General features: G+C 55.4%; 1 protein-coding gene across 5 annotated transcripts; it reads right to left on the bottom strand.

Moving 5' to 3' along the window:
* Positions 1–870: 870 nt before the first annotated feature.
* Positions 871–20,420, bottom strand: LOC129037329 (fatty-acid amide hydrolase 1). 5 transcript variants are annotated; one of them, XM_054489345.2, is made up of 15 exons: positions 20,148–20,420; positions 12,314–12,427; positions 9,568–9,702; positions 9,203–9,336; positions 8,904–9,110; positions 8,620–8,660; positions 8,327–8,451; positions 6,133–6,258; positions 5,519–5,616; positions 4,218–4,317; positions 3,861–3,901; positions 3,063–3,102; positions 2,463–2,571; positions 1,494–1,591; positions 871–1,266 (listed from the first exon to the last, which is right to left on the bottom strand). In XM_054489345.2, the coding sequence occupies exons 1-15, from the start codon at positions 20,340–20,342 to the stop codon at positions 1,138–1,140; spliced, it is 1,692 nt and encodes a 563-aa protein (XP_054345320.1). In that variant the 5' UTR covers positions 20,343–20,420; the 3' UTR covers positions 871–1,137. The 5 variants fall into 5 exon arrangements, with proteins under 5 accessions (XP_054345320.1, XP_054345302.1, XP_054345311.1 ...); XM_054489327.2 differs by having other exon boundaries at positions 1,494–1,639; XM_054489336.2 differs by having other exon boundaries at positions 8,620–8,681.

Consider the following 20,420-nt stretch of genomic DNA (forward strand, 5'->3'; position numbering starts at 1 on the left):
GCCTGGCCAACATGGTGAAACCCCGTCTCTACTAAAAATACAAAAATAAATTAGCTGGGCGTGGTGGCAGATGCCTGTAATCCCAGCTACTTGGGAGGCTGAGGAGGCAAAATCGCTTGATCCCGGGAGGTGGAGGTTGCAGTGAGCCAAGATCGCGCCACTGCACTCCAGCCTGGGTGACAGAGTGAGACTCCATCTCAAAAAAAAAAAAAAAAAAAAAAAGAGAGAGAGAGAGATACAGATCCAGCCAGGTCACCTTATCTCATGCCGGCCTCCCCAGGCCCATGGGCTCCTCTCCCAAACAGCAGCAGCTCAGGGCCAGCACTTCGGACTCTCTACAACCCAACTCAGTGCTTCCCCTGCTGCCCTATGCTGGCCACAGAAGACAGAGATGTAGCAATGGGTTCCCTGCTGTCAAGGAAAGCCAGCCTGCTAAGGCAGGCAGACACACCCACCAATGCCCACCACACAGGGCAGACTGGGAAGAAACAGCCCATACACTCCAGGGCCCAGAGGGAGGAGGAAAGGCCTCCTGGAGAGAGAAGGATCTGAGCCAGGTCTCAAAGGATAGAAAGCAGAGGAACAGAAAGAGCTTTCTAGGCAGGGTAAGGAGCAGAGGAAGGAAGGAGACAAAGGGCAGTGTCCAGCAGAGCAGGGCTTAGTGTAGGTGAGAGAGGAGGGGCAGGGCCGAAGTGCTGGGGGATACAAGCCTGCACCCCTCCTGTGGGTGATGGGCACCAGGGGAGGTTGTGGAGCAGGAGACTGGCATGGCTGGAGCCTGGGTGTGCACGATCAAGCCAGCCCTGCTCTCAACAGGATCCAACCCCCACCCTCACGATGACGCCCAGAAACCACACAGACCACGAGCTGTTTCTTGACTGTTAGTTGGGCCTCGGCCCATGTCATACCCATGGGCTGCCACATGGGGGTGGAGGGATCAGGACGAAGAGAGGGGACCAGAGCAGGGATGGAGGTCCAGACTCAGGGAGTCGGCGCTCCTTGCAGGGTGTTGGGGGAGAGGACACAGAAGCTCTGCCCCATGCAGGACATTTCCTTGCGGTGGCAGCAGGGCAGCTGTGCCCTGACTAGGCTGGGCTTCAGAGAGTGTGAGTCTCAGGTCCTCCGGAGCCAGAGCCATCAGGATGACTGCTTTTCAGGGGTCATCAGTCGCTCCACCTCCCGCATGAACCGCAGACACAACTCTTCTTGCCAGGGCAGAGCCACACACTGCACGGCCACGGGCAGCCCCACACTCTTCTTCATGCCCTATAGGGGACACAGGCATCAGGATAGGGTTAGTGAGGCAGGACCCCCCACCCCCAGGCCCAGGAAGCACCCCAGCTAGAGAGAGGCGGCAAAGCAGGGCCAAGCCACAGTCCTTCAGGTCTTGCTTAAGAAAGGCTGGCAAACCCACAGTGCTGGTACTGTTTCCTCCACAGCGGCCAGAGTCAGGGTGGGGAATGAGTTCAGTTGAGGGGCAGGCCAGTCCTCACCTTCTGCAGCATCTTGTCCCAGATATCCCCAAAGTAGCCCCTGTAATGTTCCATCTGGGCCTCGTCCTCAGCAGTCACTGTGGTGACAGGCACCACCCCTGCAGGGAAGTCCAGGCAGTTGTAGAGCATAGTGTAGCTGACAGCCCCTGGAACACATAAGAGGCAGCTGCAGCAGGCCCTGGGAATCTTCAGTGCCAACTCCGGGCCTGAGTCAAACCTCGTATGAAATGGCACCCTGCGTCTACAGCCAGAGACAGGCTCTCTCCCAGGACTGAGGTCTGAGTGACAAAGCCCAGGAATTCAGATTTCAGGGCCGGGCTGGACATCCCACTGAGGTTTGCCCCATGCCTTTGCCCATGTACTTTCCCCACTGGGAATGCTGTTCCTGTTTTCTTTTCCTTTTCGTTTTTTTGAGACAGTCTCACTCTGTCACCCAGGCTGGAGTGCAGTGGTGTGATCATAACTCACTGCAGCCTTGACCTCCTGGGCTCAAGCAATCCTCCCGCCTCGGCCCCCCGAGTAGCCAGGACTACAGGAACATGTAACCACACCCGGCTAATTTTTCTATTTTTTGTAGCGACAGGGGCCTCACTATGTTGCCTGGACTGCTCTTGAGCTCCTGGGCTCAAGTGATCCTTCAGCCTCAGCCTCCCAAAGTGCTCGGATTATAGGTGTGAGCCACTGCCCTGGCACCTATTTTCTTGATTTATCTAAATCCCACCTGGACTTCAAACCATCACCTCCCCAAACTAGATTCTGTAACTCAAGATCCCCAACTTGAATAGTGCTGACGACAGGAAAATCAATCTCTGCCAGGGCATCCCACGTGACTCCCATGTCTCCAGTCAGCCAGACTGTGGGCCCCGAGAAGGCAGGGTCCTCCCCGAGGACTCCTTCCATTTCCTGGCAGCCCTGCACAGGGCACATGGCCAGATTCACAGAAGGGACAGGCAGGGTGTCGGGCCTCACCTGTGGCCCTGCCTGGGGCATTCAAGTCCAGAGCAGGGCCCAGCATGGGAGTCAGCACCACATCCAGGTCCAGCGCCCTCCACTGGGCAATCACGGTTTTGCGGTACACCTGTGGCGGACACAGCACACCGGGTGAAAGCACTCAGACCTAGCCCACCCCAGGCTCTTTAACTCAGGGACTGTGGCTGGGGTGGCTCTGGCCCCAGCACCTGCTCCTGGATCTGAACAGAGCCACAGTGGGACACAGGTCCTCCGGGCAGGCAGTGCTGCCTCTCGGAGGGCATCAGTCGTTCCACCTCCAGAATGAATTGCGGATATGCCTCTTCCTGCTGAGGCGGAGCCACACAAACGCAGCTCCAGAGGAGCAAAAAGGCGGCCAGGACAGGAGCCTGGAGCTGACCCAGCCTCAAAGGATGGGCATCTGGGCAAGTAAGGGTCAGAGAGCTGGCCCCAAGTGGTGGTCCAGGGAGTGGAAGGGGGATGAGAGGCCAATCTAGGAGTCCCGTGGGGGCAGTGGCCATGAGACACTGCTAGTGGGTGCCCTGTCCAACTCCACCCTCCCCCCACCACCCTGCTCCAGTCCAGAGGCTCTGGCCTCACCTCGATCTCGTGCTGCAGTTCCCAGAGTTTTCCAGCCGACCTGGGCAGAAGGAGTGTGGTCACCAGCCATGATGGTCACAGCCATGGAGATCAGCAACATCAGACCCCTAATGCCAACCCTCCAGATCTCACCCCTCGGTGGACCCTTCACAACCCCATGGGAGCTCTGAGAGGCAAGTTCAAACCCCTACTGTCTGGATGAGAAAATCAGGCCCCAGAGGGGCACAGGCTGTCACTTGGTGACCTCCACAGCAGAGCCAGGACTAGCCCAGGCCCGATTCCTCGCTACCCTCAGGACACAGGAGAGGCCATGGCTGCCGCCAGACCTGAAGCCTGGTGGTGCGGGAAGGAGTGAGTCCATGGGACGTCAGGGCATGAAACGGTGAGGTTTATGCCCTGCTTTTCCAGCCCAAGCCACTAAGGGGCAAGTAGGACCTGGTGCAGCTCAGGTCAGCTCAGATCTCTAACAGCAGCATCTCTCCCGGGTGCCCCACCCTCGGCCCAGGCCAACCCCCACTTCCTGGTCCTTTCCACTCATGCCCCATCCAGGTCAACCTCCTCCCCTCCAACTCTGCCATCCTCTTGTCCCCCTCAGGCCTTTGCTCTCTAGCCAGAACTGGACCTTGCCAAGACAACTTCAAAGTCCCACCTGAAGGCCACAAAGGTTGCCCCGCTGCCTGGGCCACTTGCAGCCTCAGAGGCTACTTCCCTCAAGTCCTTTCCTGTCAGAAACTACCCAGACCCAGACTCGGATCAGGACAGGCAGGGGCCGGCAGCTAGGCACAGAAGAACCCTCACCGAGACTTCATGTTGCTGAGGAAAGCTGACAGCCTTGGGAGCTGCACAAGACAGACACAGGGTCGGTGACTCAGCTCTGGGCCACGGCAGATGTCAACCTTCTTCAGGCCAAGCCACTGGGGATCCCTCCCTCCATGCCTCCCCTCAGGGCCCAGGTCGGCACCCCTTTCAGCATGCAGGTTGGCTAAAGATCGCAGGGGACAGGGGAGGAGAGCAGTCTGGGTGGGGACTGGAGAGAAGAGGAGGCCATGCCTGCCCAAACCAAGAGAGGCTGAGGGAGGCCATGGGGGATCATGGGATAGGAGGCCCTAGGTTCCCCCGCAGCCATCCTAGCCCCTCCACTCCTTGTGCCCTCACCAGAGGCTTCACCAGGAAGGCCAGCAGTCCTTTAAGCCATTGGGGAAGCTTCAGAATTGAGACCAGGTCCCCCAGGCAGGGGTCCACGAAATCACCTTTGCTGGGAAACAAAAGGCTGGGTCCAGGCATTCCCATCCCCACATCCTTCCCGGCTTGCTCGCCCGGCCCACAGCAATCCCGTTCTCTGTGCAGGGATCCTGTCCACCTCCTCCTCACCAGACTCAGCTCCCTCCTTCCAAACATGCCGTTTGTTTCTGCTGATCCTTTGGGATGCCTGGGCTGCAACCCACATCCACGGGAGCTCCCCAAGTCAGGACTCAGGGTATCCCTCTCCAGCAAACCCAGCTCAGAGCTCTAAGAACTGAGGGCAACATCTCCCTGATGAGGCCTCCCTGAGGGTACCTCCCCTTAGGGAGGTACAGCCTGGAGGCACAGGTGGGGCAATTCAGGGTGGGCTGCCCATGAAGCATGGCTCTGAGGCTATCTCTGGCTCAAGATCTCAGGGAAAGGTCTCAGGCAGCTGATCCTGGGGACTCATTCCCAGGGCCAGAGTGAGGAGTGACCCTTTCCACTGAAGCCTGAACCACACTTGGCTGCTAGGGGAAGGAAAGGAACATGACAGGCTGGGCCCTTGACTGAGTGAAGCTGCAGGGCCAAGCTCCAGGCTGCAGGGCCAAGTTCTCCATTGGTGAAGCGGAGGAAGGGGGACTGTGTTCTGAAGGGTTCCAGTCCATCCGGCAGAGGTATGTCACCAGGAGGCACCTTCGCAGGCCTGTCCTCTGCCCCTGACAACTTTTAAGGACTAAAAACATCCCAGAGGAACGAACTTCTCTAAAAATGAGCTCTGCAAAGTCCCTTAAAGGGAGTCTGGTCCAACCCACCCACTTTACAGGAGAGAATGCTGAGGTCCTGCTCAAAAGGAAGACTTGGCTCAAGTCAGACAGAGCCTGGAGTCACGGCATCAAGTCCAAACCCCCACCCTCCTGCCTGGATCCTGCCCTTGCCCCAAATCCTTCCCAAACAGAGAGGCAACCTCCTGCCCACCTCCTACCTCACAACAAGCTCAGATCAGGGGTAGGCCACAGATACTCAATCCAGCCTCCCCTCGGGCTGGCACCCTGGCAAGGGATCTCCAGGCTCAATGTGCCCAGCTGGAGGGACAGTGAGGTCCCTGCCCAGAGTGCTCAGGCCTTTGTTGGATTCAGCTAAGGCCCATCCAGCCATCACCACACCCTGCTGCTCCCCCTGGGTCTGCCTACTTTTCTGATCCCACCAAGACCCCAAAGCCCACTATCACTCACAAGTTCTGTAGGAAGGTGTGGCCACCATCACTGAAGAGCCCACCTGTTGACAGGGTCTCCAGAGCATGGGGTATGTTGCTTGGCAAGAAGGGAACCAGCTGCAGGGATTGAGGGGTGTAAGGCCTCCTGACCTAACAACTGGCTCCATGATCCCCATGCTGTCTGGGCGGCCCTGAGGATGGATTGGACCAACCCTGTCCACAAGATAGCTCTCACTAGAGCTACAAAGGCAGCCTTACTGACCCCTGAAAACTCACTGTGGAACGCATAGCATGAGAGAAGTCTGGAGCCACACATAAAGTTGTGTAATGACCAGACCAAAACCCACTGGCCCTGGGAGCCTCTGGACAGCTGTGCACCACTGTTTACAGCTGAAGAGCCTCCCTACATGCAGTGCTCACACATCACACAGCACAGGGCTAAAGTTCTCCATCAATAATTCACTCCAATACTCTTGATCAGCCCTCTATATACTTGTCCCACAGGGCCACAGTTCACCCCGACGACAACACCGTCAGAGTGCCAGGATGCCAGGGATGGAGTAGCCATGGGTACCAGGAAGGCTTCCCGGGAGGGGAGGAGATGCCAGTACTTCCAGGACCCTGCAGTCATACCGTGTGCCCCGCAGCCTCAAGGCTCTGTTTGGTCTCCAGCACGGCCCGCCTCATGGCCGGGGAGGGCATGGTATAGTTGTCAGTCTCATAGTACCCCACACGCAGGGGCTGAGAGCTGGTGTAGACCTGAAGGGAAAACACAGGGGACAGGGGCAGGTCAGGAGAAGACAGCCCTAGGCAGGACCCCTAGAGATCAGAGAAACTACTCAGCCCCAGACACAGCTGCGAGGCCGCAGTCAGGGAGGCCAGCCCCTTCTGCATCTGACCCTTTCATCAAACACCTTCACAGTGACTCAGGTGGGCAGAGCAAGGAGAAGGATTCCTACTGCTCATATGAGGAAACTGAGGCTTGAGGTCTCAATAGGGAGACTAGGTGGGACTGGGACTTGCCTAAAGCTACCCAATGCAGAGTGACAAGACAGGTCTGGAATGCAGGCATCCTGTCTTCTGAGCTGAGGCTCTCCACCACCTGTTCTGGCTCTCATGATAAACTGTTCCAGACTTCCAGACAGGGACCTCATCTCCTCCTCTCCTCTGAGGAAGGACTTCACGGCTGCCTATCCCGTGGGTTTGGTTAGAATATCTCCCTCTGCCTGGGGAGGGGGGAGTTCACCCTACCCAGCCCAGATCTGCTCTGCTGCCCCACTCCCAAGAAACACCAAGGCCCACTCTCCTTCCTGTCCACAAACCCTCAGCCTTTCCAAGGCAACCTTGGCTGGGGCGAGGGCAAGAGGTCTGTACAAGATAGACAATTGTTGGACTGCTGAGAAACGGGGCTTACGTCACACAGCTTACTGTCTACATTAACGTGACTTCACTCTTCCTCTGTCTGCACCAATCTAACTTTACAGTTCCTGAACACTCTGTTGGAGTGGACACAGAGGATGACCTAGGGCCCAGCACCTGCCTCACTGGGGACATCTGGCCCCAGCCTCAACCTTGCTGTTTCTGGCCTTCAACCCCAACACACACACACACACACACACACACACACACACACACACACACAGAGAGAGAGTACCAGGACCAGGGCACAATCAGAACACTCAAGAGAGCAAAATACTGGTCTCAGATGCCCCGCAGTAGGGGATGAGCTGGGAGGAAGATGACCACTGGCCACTCCCCCACCTCCTCCAAATAACACACATAACACAAATAACCTTCCGATTCATTCCAACTCTTCAACCGGAAGCATCGGTTGACATCTTTCGCCTCAAAATCCACACCCTGCTGTGCCCATCAATCCTTAACATAGGGATTAAGGATCTTAACCAATCTTAACCAACTTAAACCAATCTCAACCAACCCCCATGTTGAAAAATCCACCTTAAACCAGACTTCAAAATCTCAGCAGATCTCCCCACCCTTCCTGCCCTCTGAGATGATCCTAAGGCTTTGCAAGACAGTGCTGCCTCGCCACAGAAAGCAACAAGCCCAGCCTGTCTCAGCAACAGGCTGTTGCGGTGGTATTTTGGGGAGCAGCACAGCACGCTGCTTGCAGACCCTGGCTCACGCAGCCTAAGTCTGGCAGGAACAGGCTACATGAGCTGGGGTCTGCAGGCAGCGTGGCGTGCTGCTCCCAAAATGTGGACAGGAATACTGTTAGAAAGGCTGCTGTTTGCTGAAGGTCAGCAGGCTGGGAAGTGATTCCTGCATCCCTGGTGCCAGCAGCAGAGGCTGGGCGCCTTTGAAAGCCTGTGGATTTCCGGCCGGGCGCGGTGACTCAAGCCTGTAATCCCAGCACTTTGGGAGGCCGAGGCGGGTGGATCACGAGGTCAGGAGATCGAGACCATCCTGGCTAACACGATGAAACCCCGTCTCTACTAAAAAACACACAAAAAAAATTAGCCAGGCGTGGTGGCGGGCGCCTGTAGTCTCAGCTACTCGGGAGGCTGAGGCAGGAGAATGGCGTGAACCCGGGAGGCGGAGCTTGCAGTGAGCTGAGATCGCGCCACTGCACTCCAGCCTGATGGACAGAGCGAGACTCCGTCTCAAAAAAAAAAGCAAGCTTGTGGATTTCCAAATGCAGGCAAGGGCTCCATCTGGTGGCCGTCTGTGGAGGAGCAACCCGCCCTGGCCTCAGAGGCCTGGGGGACGGTTCTCAGGAGACAGGGGCTCCAAGGCCTGCCCACAAGGCCTGGGGTGGCTGTCTGGGTTCAACCGTCCACACCCATGCCCACCCAGCCCTGCTCACCTCTTCTCTGAAGGGCAAGGGAGGCACAGTGGGGTCCAAGCGGAACATGTCCTCGCACAGCAGGGCTCGCAGGCACAGTGCCAGGCTCTCCACGTCCCGGGCCATGGGGCCCACGGAGAGACGCACTGTGGGGCAGAGAGGGGAGGGAGGTAAGCAGACAAGGAGCGAGGAACCCAGACCTAGAGCAGCCTGGGGGCCAGACACTGCCCTGCCACCTGAGAAGCATGGGCGGAAGCGAGTCAGGCCGACCCCCACCCTCCTCGGGGCACTGAGAGCACCACCACGGACCTCACCTGCCTCCTGTCCATAGACACAGCCCTTCAGGCCACTCTTGCTGGATAAGAAACATAAGATGCTGGAAACAGGAAATGGCCACCCGCTGCCATCCCCACACCCACAGCGCAGCTCTGAACACTCACCGCTTTCGAAACTAGGACCCACGCCCGGCCAGTGGTACTGTAATGCTTCCTCCCAGCAAAACCCCGGAGACCGAATCCCCGCCTGGAGCCCAGAGAGGTTGGAAGCTAGGCCAAGGTCACAGAGCGAGGGGCCCAGAAGCGCCCTCCACCCACCTTACCTGAGGCGGTTCCCTGTGGGCTTGAGGCCGCAGATGCCGCAGAAGGAGGAGGGGAAGCGGATGCTGCCTCCTATATCAGTGCCTAAGCCCAGGGGGGAGCCTCCAGACCCGATGAGGGCCCCTTCACCCCCTGAGGAGCCCCCTGGGCTTTTGGAGGACTTCCATGGGTTCACGGTCTGGCCAAAGAGGGGGTTACTGCAGTCATAGCTGGAGGAGGCAAGAATGGGTCAGCCCGTGCCATGCTGGGACCGGTGCCCCTGCCCTGCCCTGCCCCGCCCCACCCCACCCCAAGACCCAACCTGAACATGGACTGGGGAACATTGGTGTGCACGAAGGGCACGGCACCCTGCAGCTTCAGCACATGCACCACTACGCTGTCACACTCCGCCGGCACCCCTTCATTCAGGATCAAGCCCAGCGTGGAGTCCTGGCCCTGGGAGGAGGGATGGGCACCAGAAGGGACATGGCCAGTGAGTCAGGGCCCGTGGGCAGCCAAGGGTCCACTCCAACAACTGTCACACAGGCCAAGACAGGTATACCAGTGTCCCCTCGCAAGGCCTCTGGACCTGATACCTCCTCTGAGGGCCCAAAATGACCCAAGATGCAGAGCAGGCTGGCAGGGATGGAGGGGATGATGGAGGCCTGGTGCTGAGGCAGAGCATACCTTGTAGTTGAAGCACTCCTTGAGGCTCACAGGGACGCCATAGAGCAGGCCTTGCCTTGGGGCCTGAGACAGCTGAGTCTCACAGTCAGCCAGATAGGAGGTCACACAGTTGGTCCCTTTGTTCACTTCCCAGGCCTGAGGAAGGGGAAGTAGACATAAGATAAAAGGAGGCTGGCCTTTTTAAGAAATTGTGGTGACATATATACATCATGTAGAACTGGCCTTTTAAAGTATACCCAGGGAGAGGGTAACTAGCAACATGGCCCAGAGCCTGGGGCACAGAGGATGACCTAGGGCCCAGCATCTGCCTCACTAGGGACATTTGGCCCAGGCCTCATCCTAGCTGTCTCTGGCCTTCAACCAGGACCAGGGCACAACCGGGACACTCAAGGGAGCAAGATACTGGCCTCAGGTGCCCCCCAGGCAGGGGGTGAGCTGGGAGGAAGATGACCACTGGCCACTCCCCCACCTCCTCCAAGCCACATGTCTGCCAGTGAGGCAGACAGAAACTAGACAGGGGCAGCCCCCCGTCACTGGTCACACTGAAGGGCAGCCACAGAACAGGGCTAGATCAGACTCCTGCCTCCCGGAGCCCAGCACTCTCTCCTCAACCCCACGCCTTCCCCACACATAGCCCAGTCAAGCCTCCCCTTACCCAGGAACTCTTGAATTTGATAATCAAGTCACGTGGAGTTGGAGCTTGACAAAAGGGAAGAACATGCTAATAGTGGAAATCTGCCTAGAATGCTCAAACCACACCACACAGGGTCCTACAGAAGGAAAGGTGAGGGCGGAGTGAGATGCAGCTTTCAGTAAATACTCCTGCTCCTGGGGAGCATCTGGGCGAAACAGGGTGGGCTGTGTTGCCATATTCAGGCATGTGCAAAATCTGTCCCCGGGGTACCCGAGGCAGGAACAGAGAAGGCTAATCTAACCAGATTGACTAGATTAACTAGGAAGGGCAAGAGCCTTTTCAGGGACATTGACGGGGAAGAAGCAAGACCATCTGCTGAGACTATGTATATGCCCCCTCTCAGAGACACCAGCCCAGCATGCTCTCGCTCCCTCAGCTGCAGCCCCCACAGCATTGTCACATACACTGCTCCCAGACAAGTTCACCTGCCTAGGGGTCACACTCACTGTCCCACACCCTTTCAAGAAATCATGCAGGCCACACTCAAAGCACAATTTGTCTCCTTCTTTCCTCCCTCCCTCCCTTTCTTTTCAAACATATTTCTTGAGCATTTATTATGTGAAATGCAACATGTTGAGCACTAAGGTTCAAAGACAAATGAGACGAGCTCTGTCCACAAAGACCCCCCATGGGAAAGAGATAGAGAAGACAAGCCTGACACTGTGATGAGAAATGTGCTATTAGAATTGGCACCCAAGCTCCAGAAGGCCTTGGCCAGAGGTGATGCCACACACAGAGGAGGAGTACAAGAGAAGGCCTGAAGAGCTGGGGACACAAGGGGGCACCTGACCAGGAGGCTGCTGCTTGGGCATGGAGGGAGATGGTGGTGGCAGGCCAGGGTGGCCAAAGGGGATGGAGACAGGAGAGGGCTGGGTAAAAGAAGAGAACAGGCCAGGCGCAGTGGCTCACACCTGTAATCCCAGCACTTTCAGAGGATCACCTGAGATTGGGAGTTCCAGACCAGCCCGGACAAATAAAAATACAAAAATTAGCCAAGCATGGGGGCGCACGTCTATAATCCCAGCTACTCGGGAGGCTGAGGTATGAGAATCACTTGAAGCCGGGAGGTGGAGGTTGTAGTGAGCCAAGATCATGCCACTGCACTCCAGCCTGGGCGACAGAGGGAGACTCCCATTTCAAAAAAAAAAAGAAGGGGTTGGGCATGGTGGCTCACGCCTGTAATCCCAGCACTTTGGGAGGCCGAGGCGGGTGGATCACCTGAGGTCAGGAGTTTGAGACCAGCCTGATCAACATGGTGAAACCCCGTCTCTACTAAATACAAAAAATTAGTCGGGAGCCAGGTGCAGTGGCTCACAGCTGTAACCCCAGCACTTTGGGAGGCCGAGGCGGGTGGATCACTTTAGGTCAGGAGTTCCAGACCAGCCTGGCCAACATGGTGAAATCCCGTCTCTACTAAAAATACAAAAATTAGCTGGGTGTGGTGGCGGGTGCCTGTACTCCCAGCTACTCAGGAGGCTGAAGCAGAAGAATCACTTGAACCCAGGAGGTGGAGGCTGCAGTGAGCCAAGATTGCGCCACTGCATTCCAGCCTGGGCAACAGAGTGAGACTCCATCTCAAAAAAAAAAAAAAAAAAAAAATTTTTTCATTAGCCTGGTGTAGTGGTGCATGCCTATAATCCCAGCTACTTGGGAGGCTGAGGCAGGAGAATTGCTTGAACCCAGGAGGTGGAGGTTGCAGTGCGCCAAGATTGCGCCATTGCACTCCAGCCTGAACAACAAGAGCGAAACTCCATCTCAAAAAAAAAAAATAAGGGAACAGACCAGACTTGTTGACCAATGGGGTGGAGGCGGGAGGGAGAGGGAAGTCTGGGCTAAAAGCCAGGTTACTAGCTAAGACAGCATGCTCAGTGTCTCATACACACATACATACATACACACACGCACACGCTCTGGCTCCTTCCCTCCCTGGCAGTCCCTGGCACTGTAGGTCCCACCATGGCCCCCAGCAGGACAACTCCAGGCCAGGTTTTCCCCACAGCCTGTGCAGAGAGAGGCAGGGGAAAGGGAAGGGCTGGCCTGGGCTGGCCTTACCTTTCCCACATAGGTGAAGAGCACGGCCTCAGGGGACAGCTCTCTACTGTGTAACTTCTGCACCAGCTGAGGCAGGGGCAGGGCTAGCAGTGCCTCTGAGTCCAGGTCTGGGTTCTGTGGGGGACAAACTCGGATCAGTCCCCTACTCGCCGAAGTCTCATGGGCCTGCGGCAGACACCAGTGGCCCATGCCCCAGCAGCTCTGACATGGCCCAGCCTGGGCAGGCCCTTGCCATCCCTAGAGAATGCAGCTCTGTCTCCTCCAGAAGCCTGTTGAAGGGGTGCCCAGCGAGCCGACCTGCCCAAGTAGGTTTTTTTTTTTCCTTAGAGACAGTGTCTGGCCGTGTTGCCCAGGCTAGACTTGAACTCCTGGGCTCAAGCGATCCCCCTACTTCAGCCTCCCGAGTAGCTGGAACTACAGGCACATGCTATTGTGCCTAGCTCCAGACTGATGATTAAACCACTACAAATATACATCAGCAGTGGCTGCCTTCTGTGTGCCAAGCACCACGCTGATGTCATCCATGTTTTGATTAAGTCTTACTGCCATTCCCATTGCACAGATAAACTGAGGCTCAGAGAGAGGTGCCTTCTTGCCCGCCAGCCATCTGCCTGCACCTGACCCCATGCCATCCCCACACCCACAGAGCAGCTCTGAACACTACTCAGGGGGTTGCCAACCTCTAGCAGGGAAGGGCAAAAAACAAGAAGACCCTATCTTGGGAGGCTGGGTCTGTGACTAAAGACCACACCCAAAAGAAAGGGTTTACACATTCATTCTGTGTCCGGAATTGGTGGGTTCTTGGTCTCACTGACTTCAAGAATGAAGCCGTGGACCCTCACAGTGAGTGTTCCAGTTCTTAAAGGCGGCCTATCTGAAGAAGCCACATTTCAGCTGTGATTTGAAGGATAAGAAGATGCCAGATGTGGGGAGAGACAGAGCTCTGGGTACCTTCTCTTCCCTCTCTGATTCTGGGAGAAGGCCTCCCCTCCTCCTGCTTCCACTCCTCCCACCCCCCAACCCTGCTTCTACTCCTCCCCTCCCCCTATTCCCCCTACTCCCCTCCCCCTACTCCCCCTCCTCCCCTCCCCACTTCCCCCCTTCCCTCCCCCATTTCCCCTCCTCCCCTCACCTGGTTTTCCCTCCTCCCCTCTACCCTTCCCCTCCTCCCCTCCCCACTTCCCCCCTTCCCTCCCCCATTTCCCCTCCTCCCCTCACCTGGTTTTCCCTCCTCCCCTCTACCCTTCCCCTCCTCCCCTCCCCACTTCCCCCCTTCCCTCCCCCATTTCCCCTCCTCCCCTCACCTGGTTTTCCCTCCTCCCCTCTACCCTTCCCCTCCTCCCCTCCCCACTTCCCCCCTTCCCTCCCCCATTTCCCCTCCTCCCCTCACCTGGTTTTCCCTCCTCCCCTCTACCCTTCCCCTCCTCCCCTCCCCACTTCCCCCCTTCCCTCCCCCATTTCCCCTCCTCCCCTCACCTGGTTTTCCCTCCTCCCCTCTACCCTTCCCCTCCTCCCCTCCCCTAGCTTCCCCTCTTCCCCCTCTACCCTTCCCTTCCTCCCCTCCCCTTGCTTCCCCTTCTCCCCTCTACCCTTCCCCTCCTCCCCTCCCCTCTTCCCCTCCTCCCCTAGCCTGGCTTCCACTCCTCCCCTAAGCACCTCTGACTCCAGGCTCTCCACTCATCCCACATCCCCCAGATCGCCCACCCAGCCTGAGGCAATGGAGCCCAAACCAGCTCACTGGGCTATTCCTGTCACCTGTCCGTCTTCCCTGTCCTTCCTCTAAGCTCATCACCTGCCTGACTTTCAACCAGCTCCTCCCTGTGTATCCTGTACCCTGTACTCAGGGGAGGCCACGCCATCCATCCAGGTGTTCAGGAAATTAAACAGGTGTCTTTCTGGCTCCTCCCTCTCACCCCCTCCTGCATCCAGTCACCAAGCTAAGTAGCTCTGAAAAACGGTCACCTCTCCATCCCCTCTACCAAGGCCCTCACCGGGCCTCAGACTCATCCTTGTCTCCTGGGTCACACGGGGCCACCCAACTGCTGCCCTGCCCAGGTCCTGCCCCTCCAACCCACACTTTCCGCTAGGGCCAGACAGTGCAAAACCCAACCTGGCCTTGCCTCTCCCCTTAAAATCCCCATCTCATCACACCACAGGCTCCAGAGCATATTCCAGGAGGTGCTCCCAAGCTGTGGTCCTCTCAGACTCCTGTGCACCTCTCCCCACCCAGGCACCACTGCCTCCTCCCACCCCCCACACCCCAGAGCCTGGCGCCTGCCCTCTCCAAGCACATGCCACAGCCTCTGCCCGCTGATGTCCTCAGTATCATGAGCACTTCCCTGAATTCACTGAACTGATACAATACTTACTTTGGATTTTTTTTCTAACACTAGGAGCTACAAAGAAGAAAAAAATGGGTTCAAGATTTCTCCCCAAACACACCAGATAATCCTCTTGATATATTTTTTAAAGGTATACAAAATGAAAAGTGAGCATTCCCTCCACCCCTGGTTCCCCTTGCACAGTCCCTCCTCTATAAAGGAAAACTATAATTAACAGTTTCTGCTGTACTCTTACAGGAAAAGAAAATATTTATGAAAAACACACCATGTCAACAGTTGTCTATATATATTCTTTTTTGCACAAAGGAATCATACTATACACACAGTACTGCATCTTGCCTTTCCCATTTCACAATGAAAATTAAATTTTGCTTTATTTTTGTTCTCATTATATAAATACAGGTTCATTGTATTTTTAAAAATGCCTAAGAGTATGGAGAAGGACATCGAAATCAGCAGAGCGTTCACCACCCTGGAATAACTGCCACCCGACAGCCCAGTCACCATCTCCCCCGACCTCGCTACAAGGCGCCCACAGAGTTCCTGTGCACGGCAGCTAGCAGCTATCAACATGCTCCCCTCCATGTTCTGCACACATTTTCATTCTTTCCTATGTTCTTCCCTGTTGACAGATAATGACACAGCTGCTAACAGCTATTTTTAAATCTTCAGCTAGTGTCAGGCAGCTGAGACATTTTCTCCTAGACACCAAAGTAAGTCTGCACCTCCAGGAGCCCAATCAGTGAACAGGCGGAAACCTGATTTTGCGGAGAATGCAGGAAGTATAGTATACAGGTAACATCTAAACCTGTGGCCACCTGCATGCACAATTTTTCAAGAGACGGATACTCCACCAATCACTTAGGGGGCATTGACCCTCCTCCATCTGTTTTGTTTTCTCCTTCTGCACCACAATGACAGTGGGATTGATAAGCGGGTTGTAAGAGATGTGGGAAAAACCATTCAGGGTAAAACCAAATTGCATGTACAAAGGCATAAGGGCATAAATAGGTGTTCTGTGATGTCTCTCCCAGCTATACTATTCTATTGATGGTGGTCCTTCTCTTCAGTCTAGAAAAGGTATCAAAACTTATTCAGGGGGCAGGGTGGGAAAAAAAATGGGTGAAGCATCAATAGAGTTCCCAGAAACACACTTTTCTCTAGATTTGCTCAAGAGTTTAGAGAGAGGTGAACTATTCTGTGAAAATTCAGAAGGTGTTTAAGTACCCCCTCATCCAGCTGTGTCCTCCTTAGACACAGCTAAGAATCCAGGAGTGGTGGCTCACACCTATAATTCCACCACTTTGGGAGGCCAAGGCAGGTGGATCACCTGAGGTCAGGAGTTCGAGACCAGCCTGGCCAACATGGTGAAACCCTGTCTCTACTAAAAATGCAAAAATTAGCTGGATGTGGTGGCAGGCGCCTGTAGTCCTAGCTACTCCAGGAGGCTGAGGCAGGAGAACCACCTGAACCCGGGCTGGGAGGTGGAGGTTGCAGTGAGCCAAGATTGAGCATTGAGCCACTACACTCCAGCCTGGGCAACAGAGCAAGACTCTGACTCAAAAAAAAAAAAAGAATCTTGGTTCCCAACTCGCTTTGTCCAGAATCTATCAGACAGGAGCTTTACTACAAATCGCTGTGTTCTCCCAGGGCCTGCTGGAGCCCTGCTTATCTCAGGTGCCCCCTTGCGATTCAGGGCTGGGCTAAGAGCCCCAGAAGAAAAGTTGCCCAGACAGTCACAGATCCTACCTGCCCATCATTCGAGGACTCCAGAGCCAAACAGAAGGGTGCCTTAGGAGTTGCAGGCAGAAGGGAGGGGAGGCGGGGGAAAGAGCTGTTCCCAAGCCTGGGCTGGGCTCAGCTAAAACTCCCACGTCCTGGCCGGGTGAGGTGGCTCACACCTGTTATCTCAACACTTTGGGAAGCCAAGGCAGGGGGATCACCTGAGGTCAGGAATTCAAGACCAGCCTGGCCAACATGGTGAAATCCCATCTCTACTAAAAAATACAAAAATTAGCCGAGCATGGTGGCAGGCGCCTGTAACCCCAGCTACTAGGGAGGCTGAGGCAGGAGAATTGCTTGAACCCGGGAGGTGGAGGTTGCAGTGAGCCGAGATTGCACCAGTGCACTCCAGCTGGGGCAACAAAGTGACACTCCATCTCAAAAAAGAAAAAAAAAAAAAAGAGTTCAAGACTAGCCTGGCCAACATGACAAAACCGTTTGTACTAAAACTACAGAAATTAGCCAGGCATTGGCCAGGCGCGGTGGCTCACGCCTGTAATCCCAGCCCTTTGGGAGGCCGAGGCGGGCGGATCACCTGAGGTCAGGAGGTCGAGACCAGCCATGGCCAGCATGGTGAAGCCCCATCTCTACTAAAAATGCAAAAATTAGCCGGGCATGGTGGCAGGCGCCTGTAATCCCAGCTACTGGGGAGGCTGAGGCAGGAGAATCGCTTGAACCTGGGAGGCAGAGGTTGCAGTAAGCTGAGATCACACCATTGCACTCCAGCCTGGGCGACAGAGCAAGACTCCGTCTCAAAAACAAAAAACAAAAAACAAACAAAAAAAAATCCTACTACTCCCCAAAGCCTACAAAGCTATTGTCAATCAGGATCCCGCCCCTTTGCTGATTACTCAAAACCACAATCACTGGAAACCTGAAAGGTAATTTCCCGCTTCTCCTCCTGAAAGAGCCAAGCTTTCAGAGCCAAAACTTCTGTCCTGGAATAATCTGTTCATAAAAATAATGAAGAGCAGTTGCTCCAGAGGAAAACCATACAGATGCTGCTGTTTGGAGCTGAAGTGCAGGAAGACCCATCCTGCTACCATCCCACACCCCTGCCAGCCAGGTTGGATTCCTTGCAACCAGGAGGGGAGTTCTGCAGGCAAGAACTGTGAGCAGATCCCTGCTAGTGCTGCCCACGCTGCTCTTGGAGCTGGCAGAACTCAGCTGGCTGCACAGAGCCAGGGATAAACAGGAGGATCTCTAAGGAGGACCTCCAGAGCCCAGCCAGGGAGGGCAACTAGACAGTGAAGAACCTGTGCTTGTGTAGGGGAGATGGCCAATTTGGGTTGACCACCAGGGCCCTCCCACTCTGGAAGGAAGAAACCCTAAAAATTGACTGATGGTGGACTTTTCAGCCAGCTTGGTGAGTGGAGGCTGGAACCAGATATATTTTTTATCTTACTAAATAAATATGAGATATCTTGTCCCCAGGGATGGTTTCGAGTAAATTCATACATTACAGCCAGCCAAAACCGCAACACACGTGTGGGGAAAAGAGAGATCAGACTGTTACTGTGTCTATGTAAAAAGAAGTAGACATAAGAAATTCCATTTTGTTCTGTACTAAGAGAAATTCTTCTGCCTTGAGATGCTGGTAATCTGTAACCCTAGCCCCAACCCTGTGCTTGCAGAAACATGTACTGTGTTGACTCAAGGTTTAATCAGGGCTGTGCAGGATGTGCTTTGTTAAAAATGTGTTTGCAGGCAGTATGCTTGGTAAAAAGTCATCGCCATTCTCCAATCTTGAGTACCCAGGGGCACAATGCACTGCGGAAGGCCGCAGGGACCTCTGCCCAAGAAAGCCTGGGTATTCTCCAAGGTTTCTTCCCACTGAGACAGCCTGACATAAGGCCTCGTGGGAAGGGAAAGACCTGACCGTCCCCCAGCCCAACACCCGTAAAGGGTCTGTGCTGAGGAGGATTAGTGAAAGAGGAAGGCCTCTTTGCAGTTGAGATAAGAGGACGGCATCTGTCTCCTGCTCATCCCTGGGAATGGAATATGTCGGTGTAAAACCCGATCGTACATTCTATTTACTGAGATAGGAGAAAACCACCTCATGGCTGGAGGTGAGACATGCTGGCAGCAATACTGCTCTTTACTGCGCTGAGATGCTTGTGTAAAGTCAAACATAAATCTGGCCTACGTACACATCAAGGCAGAGCACCTTTCCTTAAACTTATTTATGACACAGAGTCCTTTGCTCCCATGTTTTCCTGTTGACCCTCTCCCCACCATTACCCTGTAGCCCTGCCACATCCCCCTCACCGAGATGGTAGAGATAGTGACCAATAAATACTGACGGAACTCAGAGACCAGTGCTGGCGTGGGTCCTCCCTATACTGAGCGCCAGTCCCTTGGGCCCACTGTTCTTATTTCTTTTCTCAGTCTCTCGTCCCACCTGAGGAGAAATACGCACAGGTGCGGAGGGGCTGGCCCCCTTCAACATGCAAGGCTACACCCTGGGCTGGCATGCAAGGTGCCTTCCTCATATCTCTCTCCTGTTCCTCTCCATGAAAGTGTGGCTGAAGAGTACAGCGGGCACCTAGGTTCTAGTTCCAGCTCTGCCCCAACTCAAAAATCACTTGCGGAACATCTGCTGAACACAATTTTCTGTGACTCTTTCTGTCTCCCACCCAGGCACACCCTCCTGAATCCTGCGGTTCCCAACCTGGAAAGCCTTCCCACCTATCAGGTCCCACAGACACAGCAAGCCCTCCCTCTCTCAGCACATAAGAAGGCTTTAACTGGGGTCAGTGTTTCACACACCCAGAGGAAAAGCCCCTCTTCAAGCCAAGCCACGTCTTCCAAACCCTCAGCCAGGCCCTTCCACGCCTCCAAACCCACATACTGAGGTGATCCAAAGGCAGCGCAGGGAGAAGAAAAGCTTGTTGACAGACCACCCAGGGAGGGCTGGAACTAAACCTGCTCATGGAAAGGGCTTGCCAGGGGTTGGACACCACAGCAGGAGCCAGAGAGACTTCCCTTCTAGCCTGGCTTTGCCAAGATCTCCCTGTGCACTTGGCAGGTTTACTTTCTTGCTCCCTCTTAGGATCCAAATGCACAAATCAAGAAGCTTGAACTAGGCCAGGCGCGGTGGCTCACGCCCAGCACTTTGGGAGGCCGAGGCAGGTGTATCAACTGAGGTCAGGCATTCCAGATCAGCCTAGCCAACATGGTGAAACCCAGTCCCTATGAAAAATGCAAAAATTAGCAGGGCGTAGTGGCGGGCCCCTGTAATCCCAGCTACTGGGGGTGCTGAGGCACTCTTGCCTGGGAGTCGGAGCGAGACTCCGTCTCAAAAAAAAAAAAACAAAAAAAAAAAAACTCTAAGCTCTCCAGATTCCCTTGGCCATTACACTCTGCGATTCCAAAGTCCTCAAACCCTGGCATCTCACTGGTTGTCACGCTTGCGTTTTCACATTCCAATAGGCAGTAATCGTGAGATTCTTTGGTACAAAGCAAAACTCCTCTTTGACCCAGTGAGGGAAAGGCCTTCCACCACCTGCCTTGACACTATCCTTTCCTTTCCTGCCCCTTGTTCTACCTGGCTCAGAAAGTGCGGAATATCTTAGGGCGAGGACAGATTCTGGAGAGTTACACATCTGTTCTGCCCGCCCCATCCCCTGTCCCTCCGCGGGTCCGGCGGCTGAAAGTGCCGCTGCCAGTACCCTCAGGCCGCGCCCATCCCACCACGCTCAGGCAGTCACCTGGAGCCGGAAGCGCTGCGCCGCCCTGTCCATGTCCTCCAGGCCCGCTCGCTGCCTCTGTCGCGCCCGGACCACCGCGCCCCGCGCCGCCCCGCGCCCGGACCAGCGCAGGGCCACGGCCGCCGCCACGAAGCAGCAGGCCAGGGCGACCCCGGAGGCGCCAGGCAGCGCGGCCCACAGCTCATACTGCACCATGATCCCCTCAGCCTGCAGCTGCCAACGGCGACAGTTGAAGTCGCTGCATGCGCATCCCGCCCGCTCCGCCGCAAAACC

Source organism: Pongo pygmaeus, chromosome 1 (genome assembly GCF_028885625.2).
Source record: "Pongo pygmaeus isolate AG05252 chromosome 1, NHGRI_mPonPyg2-v2.0_pri, whole genome shotgun sequence".
NCBI lineage: Eukaryota > Metazoa > Chordata > Mammalia > Primates > Hominidae > Pongo > Pongo pygmaeus.